We start from the raw sequence: 15259 nt of genomic DNA, 5'->3' as shown, positions 1-15259 counted from the left end.
AATGGTGGCACTTAGAAAGGCTTTTGTCACCCAAAATTTTCTGAGAAATATGCATTTTTTTGTGTGTAACATCAATAAATTGAATAGTAGGTGATAATTCATTCTTTCCCGTGGCATGAGAATGTTCGCTGCTCGCCCCAATTCAAAGGTTCAAATGATGCTGTAAAGGAGGTTTTATACTCTATTATGCTCAATGCTAAAGAAATGATGGTTGCTAAGTCAAAATTTGATGCAAATTTTTTTATGTATACTTGACAATTACAATGCGGTTTTTTTCGGACGCTTGTGCGGGTCAGCGGGTTTGGGTGTTAGACTGCGGGTCTAATTCCCGCGAATTGCGGGTCAGTTGGGAGCTCTGCATTTAATTTTAAACCAGAAAACGAAAAGGTTTAGACTAGTCTACCACTGCTATTCCTCTCGATTTTTTTAATTTCCAATCATATGATTTATCGGATGTTCGGAAACACTTTTTGGCTCAGCTTTGGGGGGCATGGCCCCCCTTGGCCCCCCTTGGATCCGCCAGTGGCTCAGAGAGGGTGGGGTAGGGGGAGGGGGATCAGAAGAGAGGAGGAGTGCCTCTTACCTGTAGGAGTCAAAGCATCTTCTTCATCACTGCTTGAGACTAATTTTAAAGAGATAATGAAAATGTTATTCGTTAGGAAACACGGGATGAGGACTGAATCGGGAAGAAGGAGGGTGTGCTTTGGTTGGGTGGTGGGGGGGGGGGGTGGGCTTGTACCATCCTTGATGAGCAATGGGAACTGTAAGTTTGATTTGAGGGACGAAGCTCCCTGATATAAAAAGAAATGACCGTCTCTGCAATCTTTACCACATATGCCTTTGCTACAAACAAAAAAAGAAGCACTTTTTTACATGCTCTGTAGGTGAAGAAAAAGCAAGGATTTATTAACCACAAGGTGCAATTCTTATTTACGAGTGAGAGCATGTTCATTTATTTGGTCACAAATATTCACAAAGGCAGGTGGAGGAAGATGGCGGGGGAGGGGTGGGGGGGGGGTTAACCGCCTCTGATTACTGATCCTTAAAAAAAAAACTCACATATCAAGGAGAAATCTTCATAATTTGAAGTAAATGTATTCTCTGAGCTGCTGCGACCTTTAGGATTAAAAAAATACAAAATCACAATTTGCGATATTAGTCTGCAATATCTATATAATTCTTCATATCTGAGAATGAAACTGAGTGGCGATTTTTGCCTTTCATTGTTTGGGACACATGCCTTGATCAGTGGGTGATTACTGCGAATATTGTGTTTGAGTTTCAGCATCAATACAATAGAAAGCCGACCGTTTATACAATCCGACTAAACAACAACAAGACGGAAAAGACCCAGCTCATATTGAATGTAGTAGCTTAGCTGTCTGCCTGTGCCATGCCATTCTCATAACAAAGTAAATACGGCCCTGGATGGCATATCGCAATGTATGTTAGCATAACGTTTTCACTTTAATATTATTATTATTGGTAATGAAACTTCTTTCCCCCTACTAAACACCCACAAATGTCAAAGACAGAGGCTGCATTACCTACGAGGGTTTGAGAACAGTAGGGTGGTAGATGGGGTGAATGTATATATAGTAGCCTAGCTAGGTTATTATAATCGCCAAAGAACCTATCGTCGTACGACTGACTACAATCGTCGTGACCCTCGCACACTGTAGTCTGCCAGTCGGGAAAACGATAGATGTTGTTATTCTACGACTGAAGCAGACTTCTGAGAAATTTGGTTAAAATGGAGCGTGCATATATGCAAGATGGTGCTATATTTTGCAACTTTTTGAATCAATTTACGACCGACTGTTAAGGTTGTACCGCATACGCATGTGATATATTTGTACACTAGAAATGTTGTAATATCCTGTCTGCTAGTGAGGGGGTAGCCCCATTGATGTAAACCTGAGGGACTTAGCCCCCTCTTTTGAGATATTTGGGTAAATTAGTGGAGGGCGCTAAGATGCAAAACGGTGCTATATTTTGCAACTTTTTGAATCAATTTACGACCGACTGTTAAGGTTGTACCGTATAAGCATGTGTTCTATTTATACACTAGAAATGTTGTAATATCCTGTCTGCTAGTGAGGGGGGGGGGGCAGGGGTAGCCCCACTGATGTAAACCTGCAGATTTAAGCCCCCAGAAATATACGTGGTTGCGCCCCACCCGTCAGATCGCGATCAGCAGGGCAGTGTGTTGTCGGCTTAACGATGCATATATACATATACATATATATATATATATATAAATATATATATATATATTTATATTTACTTTTTACAGATTCTACGATATGTATTAAATAAGATGTTTACCTTCACTTTTTCCGTCAATTTTACTATCGCTACCCGTGACGTCACTATCTTCATCCTTACTTTTACTATTTGTTTCCTTGCTGTTTCTCCCGCTGCTGTCGTCACCATTATCGCCATCTTGTTATTGAGTAACAGAAACAAGAAATAAATAGAAGCTAAAGACATACTATGGTATAGAATGTAACAAAGATGAAAAAATGACAATGACAACTTCTTCCCCCCTTTTACCCACCTCTTTCAAACACCACACATATTTCAAAGACAGAGACTGCATTACGTACGAGGGGTTGAGAACAGGAGAGTGGTAGATGGGGTGAGCGTATAGGGAGAGGATCTGACATTGTGTTTGGAAATGTCAAAACCTATAGTTATTGTTTTGTGTTCTAACATTGTAGTTTCAGAGAGGGGTTTCGTTTACTTTCCTCCTTCTTTGCAGTTCATATCCCACCATGAATTAACCGCCGTCTCGAATTTCTATCGTGGAAAGTGATATGATAGAATTAACTAACCATCTATTAGCTGTAGGTTTACATGATGTATTTTGTACACGTGGTTGTATGCATCAAACTGTTGGATAAGTTGTATCGTATTTCGCTGTACCAGATTTAGCTATATTGCTTCAGTGAAGACAAACAAACTTGTAATAAATGAGTTCAAGATAGCAGGAATACCTCTTCTGTTGCCCATGGGAAGAGAAGGAGTAGGAGCGAGAACTCATATTATCATGTATCAGAGTTCTAACGATTCAATTTATCTTGGAGTCGAGTTGACTCACTGACTCGGAGTCGATTCTTCTCATGCTTGAAAACTATTAAATGGCTATTTTGATTAACGGGGTAAACTTTTTTTGTCGAACGCTTACCGTCCGGAACTTCTATCCAAAGGCACCGTTTCTGTTGGAGTTCGTCTCCCGATTGTTCCAAAAGGTCACATGACCTTATCTGCAAATGACACGAGTTCATGTATCTTTTCATGTTACTAGCGCAGACTACGTTTCGTTTGAAAAGTTGCCCTGATTCGACGCATCTTCGACGAATGGAAGAACATCTGTCAGTGACGTCATTGAGTGCTGTTCTCTGATTGGTGTCTTCTAGAAATCTTTCAAAATCTTTCTTTAGTGATTCAGAATCTACCGCTGTTTTAAGCAAAGAAAGACAAGAGAATGTACAGTATAGTCAGGATAAAAGTTAAAACACATACGAGCGGATCTATTGCACTAGGGATCGGTCAGGCATAGTAACAATAATCGTACACGTCTATATGAAACAACGTATAAGAGATACAGGTTAAAGACAAGAGAACGTGCAGTAAAGTCAGGATAAAAGTTAAAACACATACGAGCTGATCTATTGCACTAGGGATCGATCAAGCATAGTAACAATGATCGCACAGGTCTACATAAAACAACGTATAAGAGATACAGGTTATAGACAAGAGAACGGGCAGTATAGTCAGGATAAAGGTTGAAACACATACGAGCTGATCTATTGCACTAGGGATCGATCAAGCATAGTAACAATGATCGCACAGGTCTACATAAAACAACGTATAAGAGATACAGGTTATAGACAAGAGAACGGGCAGTATAGTCAGGATAAAGGTTGAAACACATACGAGCTGATCAGTGGCGTAGCTACGGGGGGGGGGCGTGGGGGGCGACAGCCCCCATGAAAGCTTGTCGCCCCCCCCCCAGTCGCCCCCACTGGGATTTTGGGTGTCGAAAAAAAATTACATGTGCGAAAAATATATCATTGGTCTGATTGGTCTCGAATCTCTATGATGACCACTCATGAACGACCCTTCGACCGCGGACCGGCAGTAGGCTATAGTTGCTGAAAAACCTGACGTGACATAGCGCATAGGCCGAGAAGTCTACAGTAGTCGCACTGTACTGAAAACGCATGTTAACGACCGTCGAATAATATAGTTCCTGCTCTACAAGACTACAACACACATAATGTTTCTACTGAATCTGTGTGTTCGACTGTTCGGTCAAACTTTGCCTTTATCACTCGTTTTTATAATATCCATAATCCCCAACATACAAATAAATACTAATACAAACAGCCAATCAGTATCTTGTAACCAGTGCGCATTAACTGATCAAACAAGCTAGTGAGCAATACTATACCCTTATAGAATGGTGGTTTCCAGGTACTTGAATGCCAAAGAAGATATTAAAAGGTAAAAAATGCTGACATCATACACGTGTTTCTCACATCATTGGTCGCGTCATTGCCTCGATACCCTGTTACATTTTCAATCAGGTTTTCACTTCTGGGACGTACCCTGATGCTCCTAAAACCGCTAAAAAACAAATTTTCAAGAAAGGAGACAACACTATCGCTGAGAAATACCGGGCCTATAGTGGCGGAGTGTCCAAACAGTCAGGGACGGACTCAAATGGACTGCTGGAGCCCTTTTCAGCTTGTTAGCACTCTTTACTTATTCGCGATTATTGACTTTTTTATTGCACTCTCATCTACCTATTGACATTTGTCACATTTTGTTGGTGTAGTTTACTGACAAAATGCTCTAACGTACGGCGGTATTTAAATTATCGGCACTTAATTCTGTTGTACGAAACTCTTTCCAAGAACTGTACGGGATTTTTTATCTATTTTTTTCTCGAAAACATGAGCACTCACAAAGATACCACAGGGATTGTGATGAAGCGCATGTACTTTCAACACCCATATAAACTTCCGACTTGTCACAAATGGCGATGACACATATTTATTCTTCGTTTATCTGCAAATTAGCAAGACTCGGAAAGGGTCATTTCCAGCGATCTAGAGAATATTTTTACTCAAAAAAATTCTGTACGCTCTGCGCCAAACTGTGGTGGCGCTCCGCTTAGATAGTGTCAAAAGCGCCCCTACAGGCCATTCTCGCCCTCCTGACCAATACCCCTAGCTCCGCCACTGTCGACCAATCAGTCTATCACCCTAATAATATTTCAGACGCAATCTTTGATGTCAGTTTGAAATATAGTTCGGTCATTTCAGTATGTTACTTGGCTGAAAGCCCAGTCAATCTTTCTTTATTTTCCACGCGCAATTTGCAGATTTGTCGAAAAATGTCAATACCGATGTCAAACTCACAAAAGATATGTCATGATATTTCTGAATTATTTGAAATTCAAAGTAACTTACCAGATTGTTTTTTTTTTCTATTTCACTAAACTATTTGATGACCATATCAAAACATGGGATCTCAAAATAAAGGATGTTGAGAAAACTTTAGAGCAGCTTAGAAGGCCTGGGAAGTGTCATTTCCAACGATCTAGGAGGCCTTTTTAGCTAAATATTTTTGGTACGCTGCGCGCCAACCAATGGTGGCGCTCCGCTTAGATAGTAACAAGAAAATGGTCAAGCCCCCCCAGGAAATGTTCAAGCCCCCCAGCGCCCCCCCCCCCACTGAAAAAATCCTGGCTACGCCACTGGAGCTGATCTATTGCACTAGAGATCGGTCAAGCATAGCAACAATGATCGTACATGTCTATAACCAACGTATAAGAGATACAGGTTAAAGACAAACACATACGAATGTGTTCCTTAGTCTGGCAATCTTCTGTTTGCTGTGTGCTAGATTTTTGTAAGACTTTAGTTAACATTACGAGATACCCCGTCGCCGTTAGTTCTATAGACATTTTCAAAATTTAAATGACATAATACTTTCATATCCAACAATTTTTAAGTTTCATTTGTCAAAGTTCTTCACATAATAGAGTAAAATTCTGTCAGTAACTGTTCCTATCCCTTCTCTTCCTCTGTTGGGGCAGTGCGCTTGCGCACAGGCACAGCACCATGACCAGAGAGAACTTCATCCTGTGTCTGCATGGAGGAATGGAAACAACCGACTCTGAATTTAAAATCACGAGACAAGTTTTATTTTAATTAATGTAACAACTCTCCCCTCCTAAGTAAAGCCCCACCTCAAAGAAAAGAAGAAGATTAATGCACAAATTGTAAAATAATAGACTACCGGGATATATGATCATGACGACGATGTATACTTATATATAGCGCTTTACATAAAATAATATTTCAAAACACTTTACGTGGGACTATATAGTAAAACAAGTACAAACATGAGATACCTACAGAGTAATAAAAGGAATGAAGTAAGTCAAAGCAAACAAAAGTTATGAAAGTGAATTATAAAAAGATGAGTTGTAAGTTGGGACTTCAAACACTTCACAGTGGGTAAAAGACAAAGTGCCTTCGTAAGGGCGTTCCATGGACCGTAACTTCACTCAAGTAGGTCGGCGCCTTAGGAATTCACATTTTTATTTTTATTTTCACTGAATAGATATTTGGATCGCTTATAAGTATAGCTATAGAATTGTATTTTGTTGTGAATTTTACAATCGGAAGAGATTTTTACACCATTACTGTTGGTCTCTCGTAGCGAGTTTAAAGCACGAAAATAAATGTCAGAGAGAGGAATCGAATTTCTCCGGAATATATATTCTAAGCTCTGGTGGCCTGGGAGGCTAGGGGCTTCGAGTCATCTGAGACATTTCACTTTGCAGATATTTAATGTTCTCGGATAGTGATGTTAATGAACGAAAGCACATTTCATAAAGAGGAATTCAATTTCACTGGGATGTTTTTGAAACGCCTCAGAAGTCCCGGAAGCTACCTATCATTTTGAGATATGTTTCTTCTCCCGCCCCTCCTTGCAGACCCACATGGCGATCGGCCAGTCAATCCTGGTAAGCTAGAAATTTCGTTATGCATTTAAGTTTTCCAATTTAAAGAAGTTATTAAACTTAATATCCGTTGAAGCATAACAATACTATGATATTAAGTTTGATCATTTGGGTAATAAATATGTCTCGAACAAAATGTTTGTTGATAAAAGACAAATTTAAATCACCGTGTATGTTTTGTTTTTTTTTTTCAAATATAAGAAGAAAATATTTGTCTTACCTTGTTAGTCAATCTTGGTTATACGCATGTGTTCTGTGTTAATGCAAGTATACAGATATAACATTAAATATCTTAATGGTCTTGTTTACTAACTAGTTTTCTATAGCAAAGATAACTATGTCAGTCTCGAATGAATACTACCAGTATCTTCTGATTTCTTGTTAGAATTGTATCCTGTCGCGATCGTGAAATACAATATCAAGGACAAGGCAGGTTGCATCCATCACTAAAACTAATACAGGAAAAAAATATTTGAGACATAAACTTTGGTAAACTTTCTTCATTGTGTGTCTGGAGATGTTTTTCAACAACTTTTGTTCACACTTTCAATTTTATTTTCCTTCAAAATATTACGTTGACCTGCTCAAAAATCTTAGCGACGACATGCATAAAAATTCATCAAATTATGTGATTCGTTAATGTGAAAAGTTTCCATCACATTGGTTCCCTTCTAGCTGTTTTGGTTGGACTGCATGAACGCTAGAGTAAGGGTGGGGTGGGTAAGGGGGGGGGGGGGATTCTGGAGGTCGCTCACGTGAAGGACACAGGCGTGCTAAAGTGTTTGCCAACTATAGTGTCATGATATCCGCCCTATCGTTTCACCTATATAATTATGATTACGTTAAAGAGGCCATGACACGAAAAATCCAACTAATCGAGAGTAACTTCCTCTGAATCTATGAGAAAATCTATGTTCAAAACTATCCTCATCACCTTGAAAACCTCAAGGACTAATTAATAATTAACGTTTTAATATTCGCATCCGAAAATAGATATCTGAGAATGCGATTTCACAACAAGACAATGATGACGTCATGTTAGGAACACAAGTGCCAAGCCCAGGCATGTACCGGATGCGCGACGATCATACCGTTCCATATACACGCACATTTACACTGAGAGAACAAACAACCACTGTATTACGCTATATCGTTAGAAATTTCAAGTTTATTTTACAACTGTTTTAAACTATCCGAGAGAAATGCCGGTCCGTTGTGTTGTTGGGGGCTGCATAAATATCGTAACCCATGCAATTAGCCTTCATCCATGGCTGAAGGACGAATAAAACACGGCGATTATGACCAAGTTAGTGCACAACACCAGCGCCGATTTCACTGGGCCTAGCCAGTATGCAGCTCCGTATGAAGCGAACACTTCACGGGAGCATACTACGATCCCTCCTTTTTGTTATAAAATAAAACAAACGGACTTTAACGGTTCGACATAAAAGAGTCATTCTTCTGTCAAGTAATCCACACAAAAAAACTACTCTGAAGACCAGATCGGGGAACAGGAAACCGCCAATGGGGCAAGTGGCGATCCTTAGGAGGTAGCGCGCCGAGCACTAGTAGTACTAGTATTAGCGTTACTACACTGAAGTCGCAATAGACGAAGAGATTTTACTGTATCATCTAAATTAACACCCCCTTCATTGCTCTATTGTATACTTATAAGCTATGAGGTTAGCTTCAAAAGTGATGGGTTACATCTTCTTGTGAACAAATCTCAGTGCCCCAATTTATTTCTGGAATATGCTGGATCAGTTAGTTATAGAAATAATTTCTTATTCCTATTCCAGGAAAACCATTCCTTATGTTGTGGAGGGAGTGGGGGTAATGGGGATGGGTCAATATAGGTAGGCAAAAAGATTTTATTCCAAAGGGTGTTTAATTAAATCTCAAAGCGGTTTATTTTAAGGTCACAGAGCCAAGAATTCACACAACGTAGTTCAAGTCTTAAATCATTGAACAAAATTTATTCAATATCAGTTCTAGACAGTCATTCTGGACAATCTGACCAAGCCTGTGACTAAACTAACATTAACAACAATCATTGTATTATATGACATAAAAGTAAAATTGTACTTTCCATAAACATTATCATTCTTAAATTACACTAATGTAATTTGTGACACCAAAAGAGGTTTAAAGAACACAACTTACATGAAATTTTTTGCTTTAAGCCTACAAAGCAGTTGCATGTCCATCACTATCAATCGTTGTTGTGACAAATTAATTAGAATAATCCAGAAGCAAATAGAATAAAGGGTTATTTAAACCAAGAAACACTGCACGAAGTAACTCACATGCAAAAATGTTACCCACGCACGACGACACGTACAACACTGACAGGCAACGTGAAACACAGCATCACACGCATTAAAACAATCGAAGACCATTAACAGGGTGTACTGCTGAGTTTCTGAAGAAAGACTGTAAAACAAACCAACTGCTGCTGAAGAAACAAAGTCTAAACATTCAAGAGTTCTGCTGCCTCCATTGGTCTTTATTATGACTTTTCTGTCAAATATCATTGAATCCAGTGTAATGACCATTGGCTGGAAACTCACTTCTGATTCTTTGGACTGCACATGATGGTAGCACAACCCTGACGTGTCTTGCTAGGAACCCCAAGTACCATTGAACCTGTTGACCGTAGGCTATGTATCTGTACTGCCTGGGGAAAAATTTATGAAAGTTCAAAATGTATTAATGTTGGCCCATGATGTCCACAATAACAAGCAGGCATACAATCATGTGACCAAATTTGCTGGTCGTTCAAAATATTTCCAAATATTGCAAAGCGTCTGCTCAGACAAAAGAAAGTGTCATTATACCTACATGAAAGTGCTTTTTGAACTGGGAACATCAGTGACCATTATTGGATGTTTATTATTCGATGTTTGGGGGGGGGGGGGGGGGAGGATTGTACATCTTATCATGAAATCATTCGTAAAACAGGATTTTTTCCAGATTTGAGATGATGAATAAATTACTGCTCAAAATTCCTGAAAAAAAATTGCAAAATTGTGTTTCTTCCTTGTGCTGTTTTAACAGGGAGGAAGATCCAGACGAGAAACCACATGACCACATTACATCGCTGGCTGTGAAACGATCCCATCGGAGGCTAGGTTTGGCCCAGAAGTTAATGGACCAGGCATCACGTGCCATGGTGGAGTGCTTCAATGCCCAATATGTGTCTCTACATGTACGCAAGAGGCACGGCACTGTATGCATGCATCTACACTGGGGAGGTGGTTTATATATTGCAATTTCAACTCCACGGATTGGTAGACAACACACTATTCTATATGATTTAAAACGTTTTATACTTGTTTGTTGAATACCTTTGGATGAATTGTAAAGTTACATTTCATTTCAATATGGCAGCGGAATAGATTGATAAATGCCTACAATTATCAGTATACAGACCCCTGAACTGGTAAACACTAAATAGGGTCAGGACCGAAGTTTCCAAATTGACAGCATATTTTGCTCAAATTTGCTCAAATGTTTCTAATAAATTCATAGATGTTGAGGAGTATTAAATGACATATTTTAGCTGTTTTGAAAAGGTTGTTATGGATAGCAGTCAAACCTCTTAAAGTTTGAACATGAGTGACCATTCTTGTGACTTTTCTAGCATATTTTGTGGCAGTACTGACTATGCTTAAAATTAACTTTTGATAAAGTTAAATAGTTCCTCAAATCATGTCTCATACCTTAAAATATGATTTTCATCGTAATGAGTATATAATTAGTGTTAACATTGGATAGTACAAAAACAGATTCTACCCAATCAAGAAATTTATAAGCTTTATCATCAAAAAAAAATCTGTCAACATCTGCCGCCTGTGTCAATAATTTAATAGTAAAATAAATGTGAATATTTGTTAATACAGAATGAATTTTTAATGTGTTTTTATGATCTCTAATTCACCCCACATTGTGCCTTTTTCTTCTTTTTTCTCCAGTAATCGTGCAGCCCTCCATCTCTATCAGAACACCCTCAAATTTGAGTGAGTATAACTTCTGTTGTTATATTATATATTTTGCTTTGATGGTGATGAAAGTATGTCAAGAATACAAAGAAAGGGAACCGTGTTGAAATTGTGGAAGATTATTGCACAAATTAGTTACAAGGAAGAAACTCAACATAAGATGACCCTTTTAAAGGGTGTGAAGACTTGAGCAAAAAGAAACGTCTAATGCTGGTAATCTGACCTAGTTTCGAGTGAGGTGTAACGGAAGTGTTAGACACCACCGTCGATCCCAGAAAATACACACAGCTTGCTACCGTAAGTAATTAGACACTATTGTACAGTCAATACATACAGCTACGGTCAATACCCACAACACAGTGTGCATAGCAGCGATGGACATCTCAGGTATCACGTTTCATTACTGTCTGCATTTTGTGACAAGAACAAGTGACAAGAACAAGTGACAAGAACAAGTGACAAGAACAAGTGACAAGAACAAAACTTCACTTGCAAGCAACAGAAAGTTAACTTTTTCAAAGCGCGGCACTCGGTTTGGGGGCAAGTCTTCAATGCCTTTAATGTATTCTGCGTTTAAAAGTGTGTGGAAAATGTGGTCACTGGTAAGGGGACATGTCAAAAAGGAAAGCTGTAGCAAGGGCTGAATCAATATCAAAGAAGAGAGCATATCTCTGCAGACAAGCGGTGCCTTTTCTGTGAAAACTGCAAAACTCAAAAGATATGCCTGACTTTTGATTCGATATCTCAGTCTGTATAAGAGACATCTGGCTGTACGTAGATGTGCTCTCCAGCCACACCACCCAAAATAAATAGAGGGCCCTGTTTGGGTTCGGGAAACTTGAAACGCTGCAGTCTTTTACAGCAGTTCATATTGGTACTCTGCGTTGATCACTAGTAGTGTACATACAAGTTTTGTTTTAACTATTGAAGAAGAGATCTTTTGAAGCCTATTTTTGAAGTTTCAAGTCAAACTTGTTGTTTTAAGCACCTAAATTTGTGCTTTATAAAGCACTTTTCTCTGTTTGACCAAACTGAACATGTGGAGCCTTGAACTAGTCAATTTCACCTGGCGTGGTTGCATGTTCATGAACACTTCCATGTGACCTAGTTGCTTTGATGCAGACATCTGTAAACAGTACAGATAACGCATATAAGCAGGGCAAATCTTTAATGGTCCGAGACGACCAAATTTCTAGCCGGGCAACCAAAATCAGCTTGTGGTGGTTGTCTGATTCAGGATTATTTATTAACATCCAAATTCAGACTGTATTGTAACTAAATACCTCCAAATAGGTCAAATGATTAATTGGTATCACCCTCAAAGCTGGTGTTCTATTTACCAAACCTACACATCTCTTGTATAGTGTAAATATTGGTCACAATCCTGTTGGTCACTTTTTCACCCAGCCAAAAAAATTTCTGTGTGGATACCAAAAAATGAGGCCTGGTTGTTTCGAAGGGAGAACCAGCAAAAGTCCTTAAAACTTTGCCCTTATTAAGTAAAGCAGATATTAATCCCCATTGTACAGTCATTGAAGAAGAATTATGTGAGTTTTGGTCATCCAACAGTCAGACAACCACTCTAGGGAGACCCTCACACTGCTTTACATGTACGTGTGTGAAACAATAGTCAAGTATGAGGATCAAACCATAGGAAGATATCTCAGTCCAACTAGAACTAAATATTTTCAATTGCCCTAGACTAACAGGCGGATCAAGAAATTAATCAGTGCATCTTTAATTCTGTTCTCTATTTCATCCCCAGTACTTGTGTCTCATCTATTAAAGCAGCATTTTTGCGTCCTTTTCTATGATTTTTCTCAACCTCACTGACTCCACTATGCCTTAACGACATACATAACTATCTTACCTATTTAAATCTTACTTCAAATGGTGGCATAAAAGTAAAATAAACCTCGCCCATAATATGAATATTTAAACACTACGAACGTCATTGACCAATACGTAATACAACACCATTCTTGATTTGTGTACAGTCTATATGGCAGTTGTACCAGGGAGTTCCATAACAACTCCCTGGTTGTACCAACGCAAAGTCTTGAATCTATTTTTAGCAACGGCTCATAACTAAACCTGCATCTCTGATTGGTTGAATTCAAACTAGTGGGTTTGGGGAACTGTATGCGATTAATATTAAATGTAGAAATTGTCGTGGACACTTTTCTCATTATTTGCAAAAATCCTTAATTAGTCGCCAATTAACGTTGTTGGCAGGGAAAACTTGGCTAATATCTTAGTTCGCTGTTTTGTGATTGATATATGTAAAAAAACTCGATGGACATGTCAAAAAAGTAGAAAACGGCGACCAAACGCAAAATGCTGCTTTAAGGACATATGCAGGAGCTGGTTGAGGATTCTGTCTAATATCGACTTGGAAGGATAAGAATTGAGAGTAACTAAATACTGCCACCGTTTATTAGAGTTGTTTTTGTTCATGTATTTGCTTGTTTTCTTCCCAACTATTCTCCGCATTCCCATTTATTCTTCATCTTCTTAATCTAGGGTCAGTGAGATCGAACCAAAGTACTACGCTGATGGGGAGGATGCATACGCCATGAAACGAGATCTTACGACTTTCTTGAATAAGGTAACAGCATTTTCCTTCGATAAGCAACTGGTTGTTTTAAAAAAGGCAATATGTCTCACTGAAATGCTTGAGAACAATATGTATTTTTAGTGTGTAGCATTAGTGTCTTGACATGTTTAATGTGTTAAAATGCTTCCAAACAATATGCATTGTCAGTGTGTAGCATTAGTGTGTTGACATGTTTAATATGTTAAAATGCTTAATTTAGCATTAGTTTGAAACCACATGTTTTAGTTCATGTAGAAATGCTAATACTCGTAAAGTTAAAAATATCTAAAATGATATACAAGGTTCAGGCCTAATTTTGTGCATAACACTCTTTCTTAATGATGTAGTTGTCTTCAGTTGACTAGGTGAATTACTAGCAGAATGCACTATAGTAAGAAGCAATCCATAAGTCATAGCCTTCATGTGGTATGGTGCACTAGTGACATGAGTGTAAATGTATTGGATCTGATGACAAAATCTCAATGAGTGGATTATAAATGATATATTTATGGTTCAATTTTAGCACTTGAATGTATTTTTGGGGTTTAGATAGAAAGGACAGAATTGATCAATTCCTCGGTTTTTGGAAATGGTATATAAAGTTATTAGTATTTATCCGAACCAATCAACTTCAAGACCTTCTTTAGAGGCTAATCTTCAGTTAGCCTCTGAAGAAGGTCCTGCTAGGGTCAAAACGTCAGGCCCCCCTAACTTTAATATACGCTAAGAATTGAGTTACAAAGACAAGTTTGTTACATTGTAGTTATAGCATGTTGTAGAACACAGGTATCAGCAGATATGGTCATTATAAAACATATCATCAACTGGTTCCTGTGCATGGATTTAGGCTCCACACTATGACAAGCTATTTCCTAGTAATGATTTTATTGTATTTTTATTTATTTATTTATTTATTGATTTATTGATTTTTATTTTTTACAGTCTTCCAAAGATAAGAACACGGTGGAAGATAAGGATGACATCACGGAACAGATCATTCAGGCCAACGAAGGAATCAGCAAACTGATATTAGACGAAACAGAAGGAGAGAAAGGACCTGCAGATACCAAGAAGACGGAAAACCTGGATCAAAACTCAGACGATAAGAAGAAGGACGATGGGGACAAACAAGGAGATGAGAGCAAGAAAAGAGACAACACTGATAAGGGGAGGGGGAAGGGAAAACAGGAAAGGAATCTAGGAAGGGAAGGAGGAAAGGGCGAGATGCCCACAAGACAGAGGATAAAGGGACTAGTTGATGAACGATGTATTTATTGATCACGTTAAAATAGTTTGCATTTTATCGTAGCGCTGTGTCTATCAAAACGAAATGTGTTTGTTCTTTTTTTGTCGGTGGGAATGAGGAGGGGGAGGAGAGGGGAGTGGAGGGAATGGGTACTGACTCACAAACTTGCATCTGTAGCATGTCTTGTACACACACGGATGTCTCTCGTCGTTTGGGGATTAGACATGGGTGGACCGACAACTTTGGAGAAAGGTGTCATTATCAACAGGGGTTGTGTACTGTAGCTTTTTTTCATTTAAACATGGCCTTGTTTGGAGTCTTGCTTTTGATGTACTGTTTACTTGCAGCATAACTTACATATAGATTTTGAG

General features: G+C 38.7%; 2 protein-coding genes across 2 annotated transcripts in view; one reads left to right on the top strand and one right to left on the bottom strand.

The window, feature by feature from the left end:
* Positions 1-7416, bottom strand: part of LOC139961890 (uncharacterized) — a 10788-nt gene extending 3372 nt beyond the window's left edge. Inside the window, exons 1-6 of the mRNA XM_071961524.1 lie at positions 7266-7416; positions 6088-6164; positions 3191-3466; positions 2329-2445; positions 1060-1116; positions 584-622 (exon numbers count right to left, since the gene is read on the bottom strand). Coding sequence (XP_071817625.1) covers positions 584-622; positions 1060-1116; positions 2329-2445; positions 3191-3466; positions 6088-6157 — 559 coding nt within the window. The 5' untranslated portion in view covers positions 6158-6164; positions 7266-7416. The remainder of the gene's footprint in view (positions 1-583; positions 623-1059; positions 1117-2328; positions 2446-3190; positions 3467-6087; positions 6165-7265) is intronic.
* The window catches only part of LOC139961892 (uncharacterized), a 26554-nt gene extending 11295 nt beyond the window's left edge, over positions 1-15259 (top strand). Inside the window, exons 3-6 of the mRNA XM_071961526.1 lie at positions 10103-10264; positions 11020-11064; positions 13570-13654; positions 14585-15259. Of these exons, the coding sequence (XP_071817627.1) occupies positions 10194-10264; positions 11020-11064; positions 13570-13654; positions 14585-14920 (537 nt within the window). The 5' untranslated portion in view covers positions 10103-10193 and the 3' untranslated portion in view covers positions 14921-15259. The remainder of the gene's footprint in view (positions 1-10102; positions 10265-11019; positions 11065-13569; positions 13655-14584) is intronic.

This window comes from Apostichopus japonicus, chromosome 20 (genome assembly GCF_037975245.1).
Source record: "Apostichopus japonicus isolate 1M-3 chromosome 20, ASM3797524v1, whole genome shotgun sequence".
NCBI lineage: Eukaryota > Metazoa > Echinodermata > Holothuroidea > Aspidochirotida > Stichopodidae > Apostichopus > Apostichopus japonicus.
The sequence above is the reverse complement of the archived record's forward strand: the minus strand, read 5'-3'. Positions and strand labels throughout refer to the sequence as shown.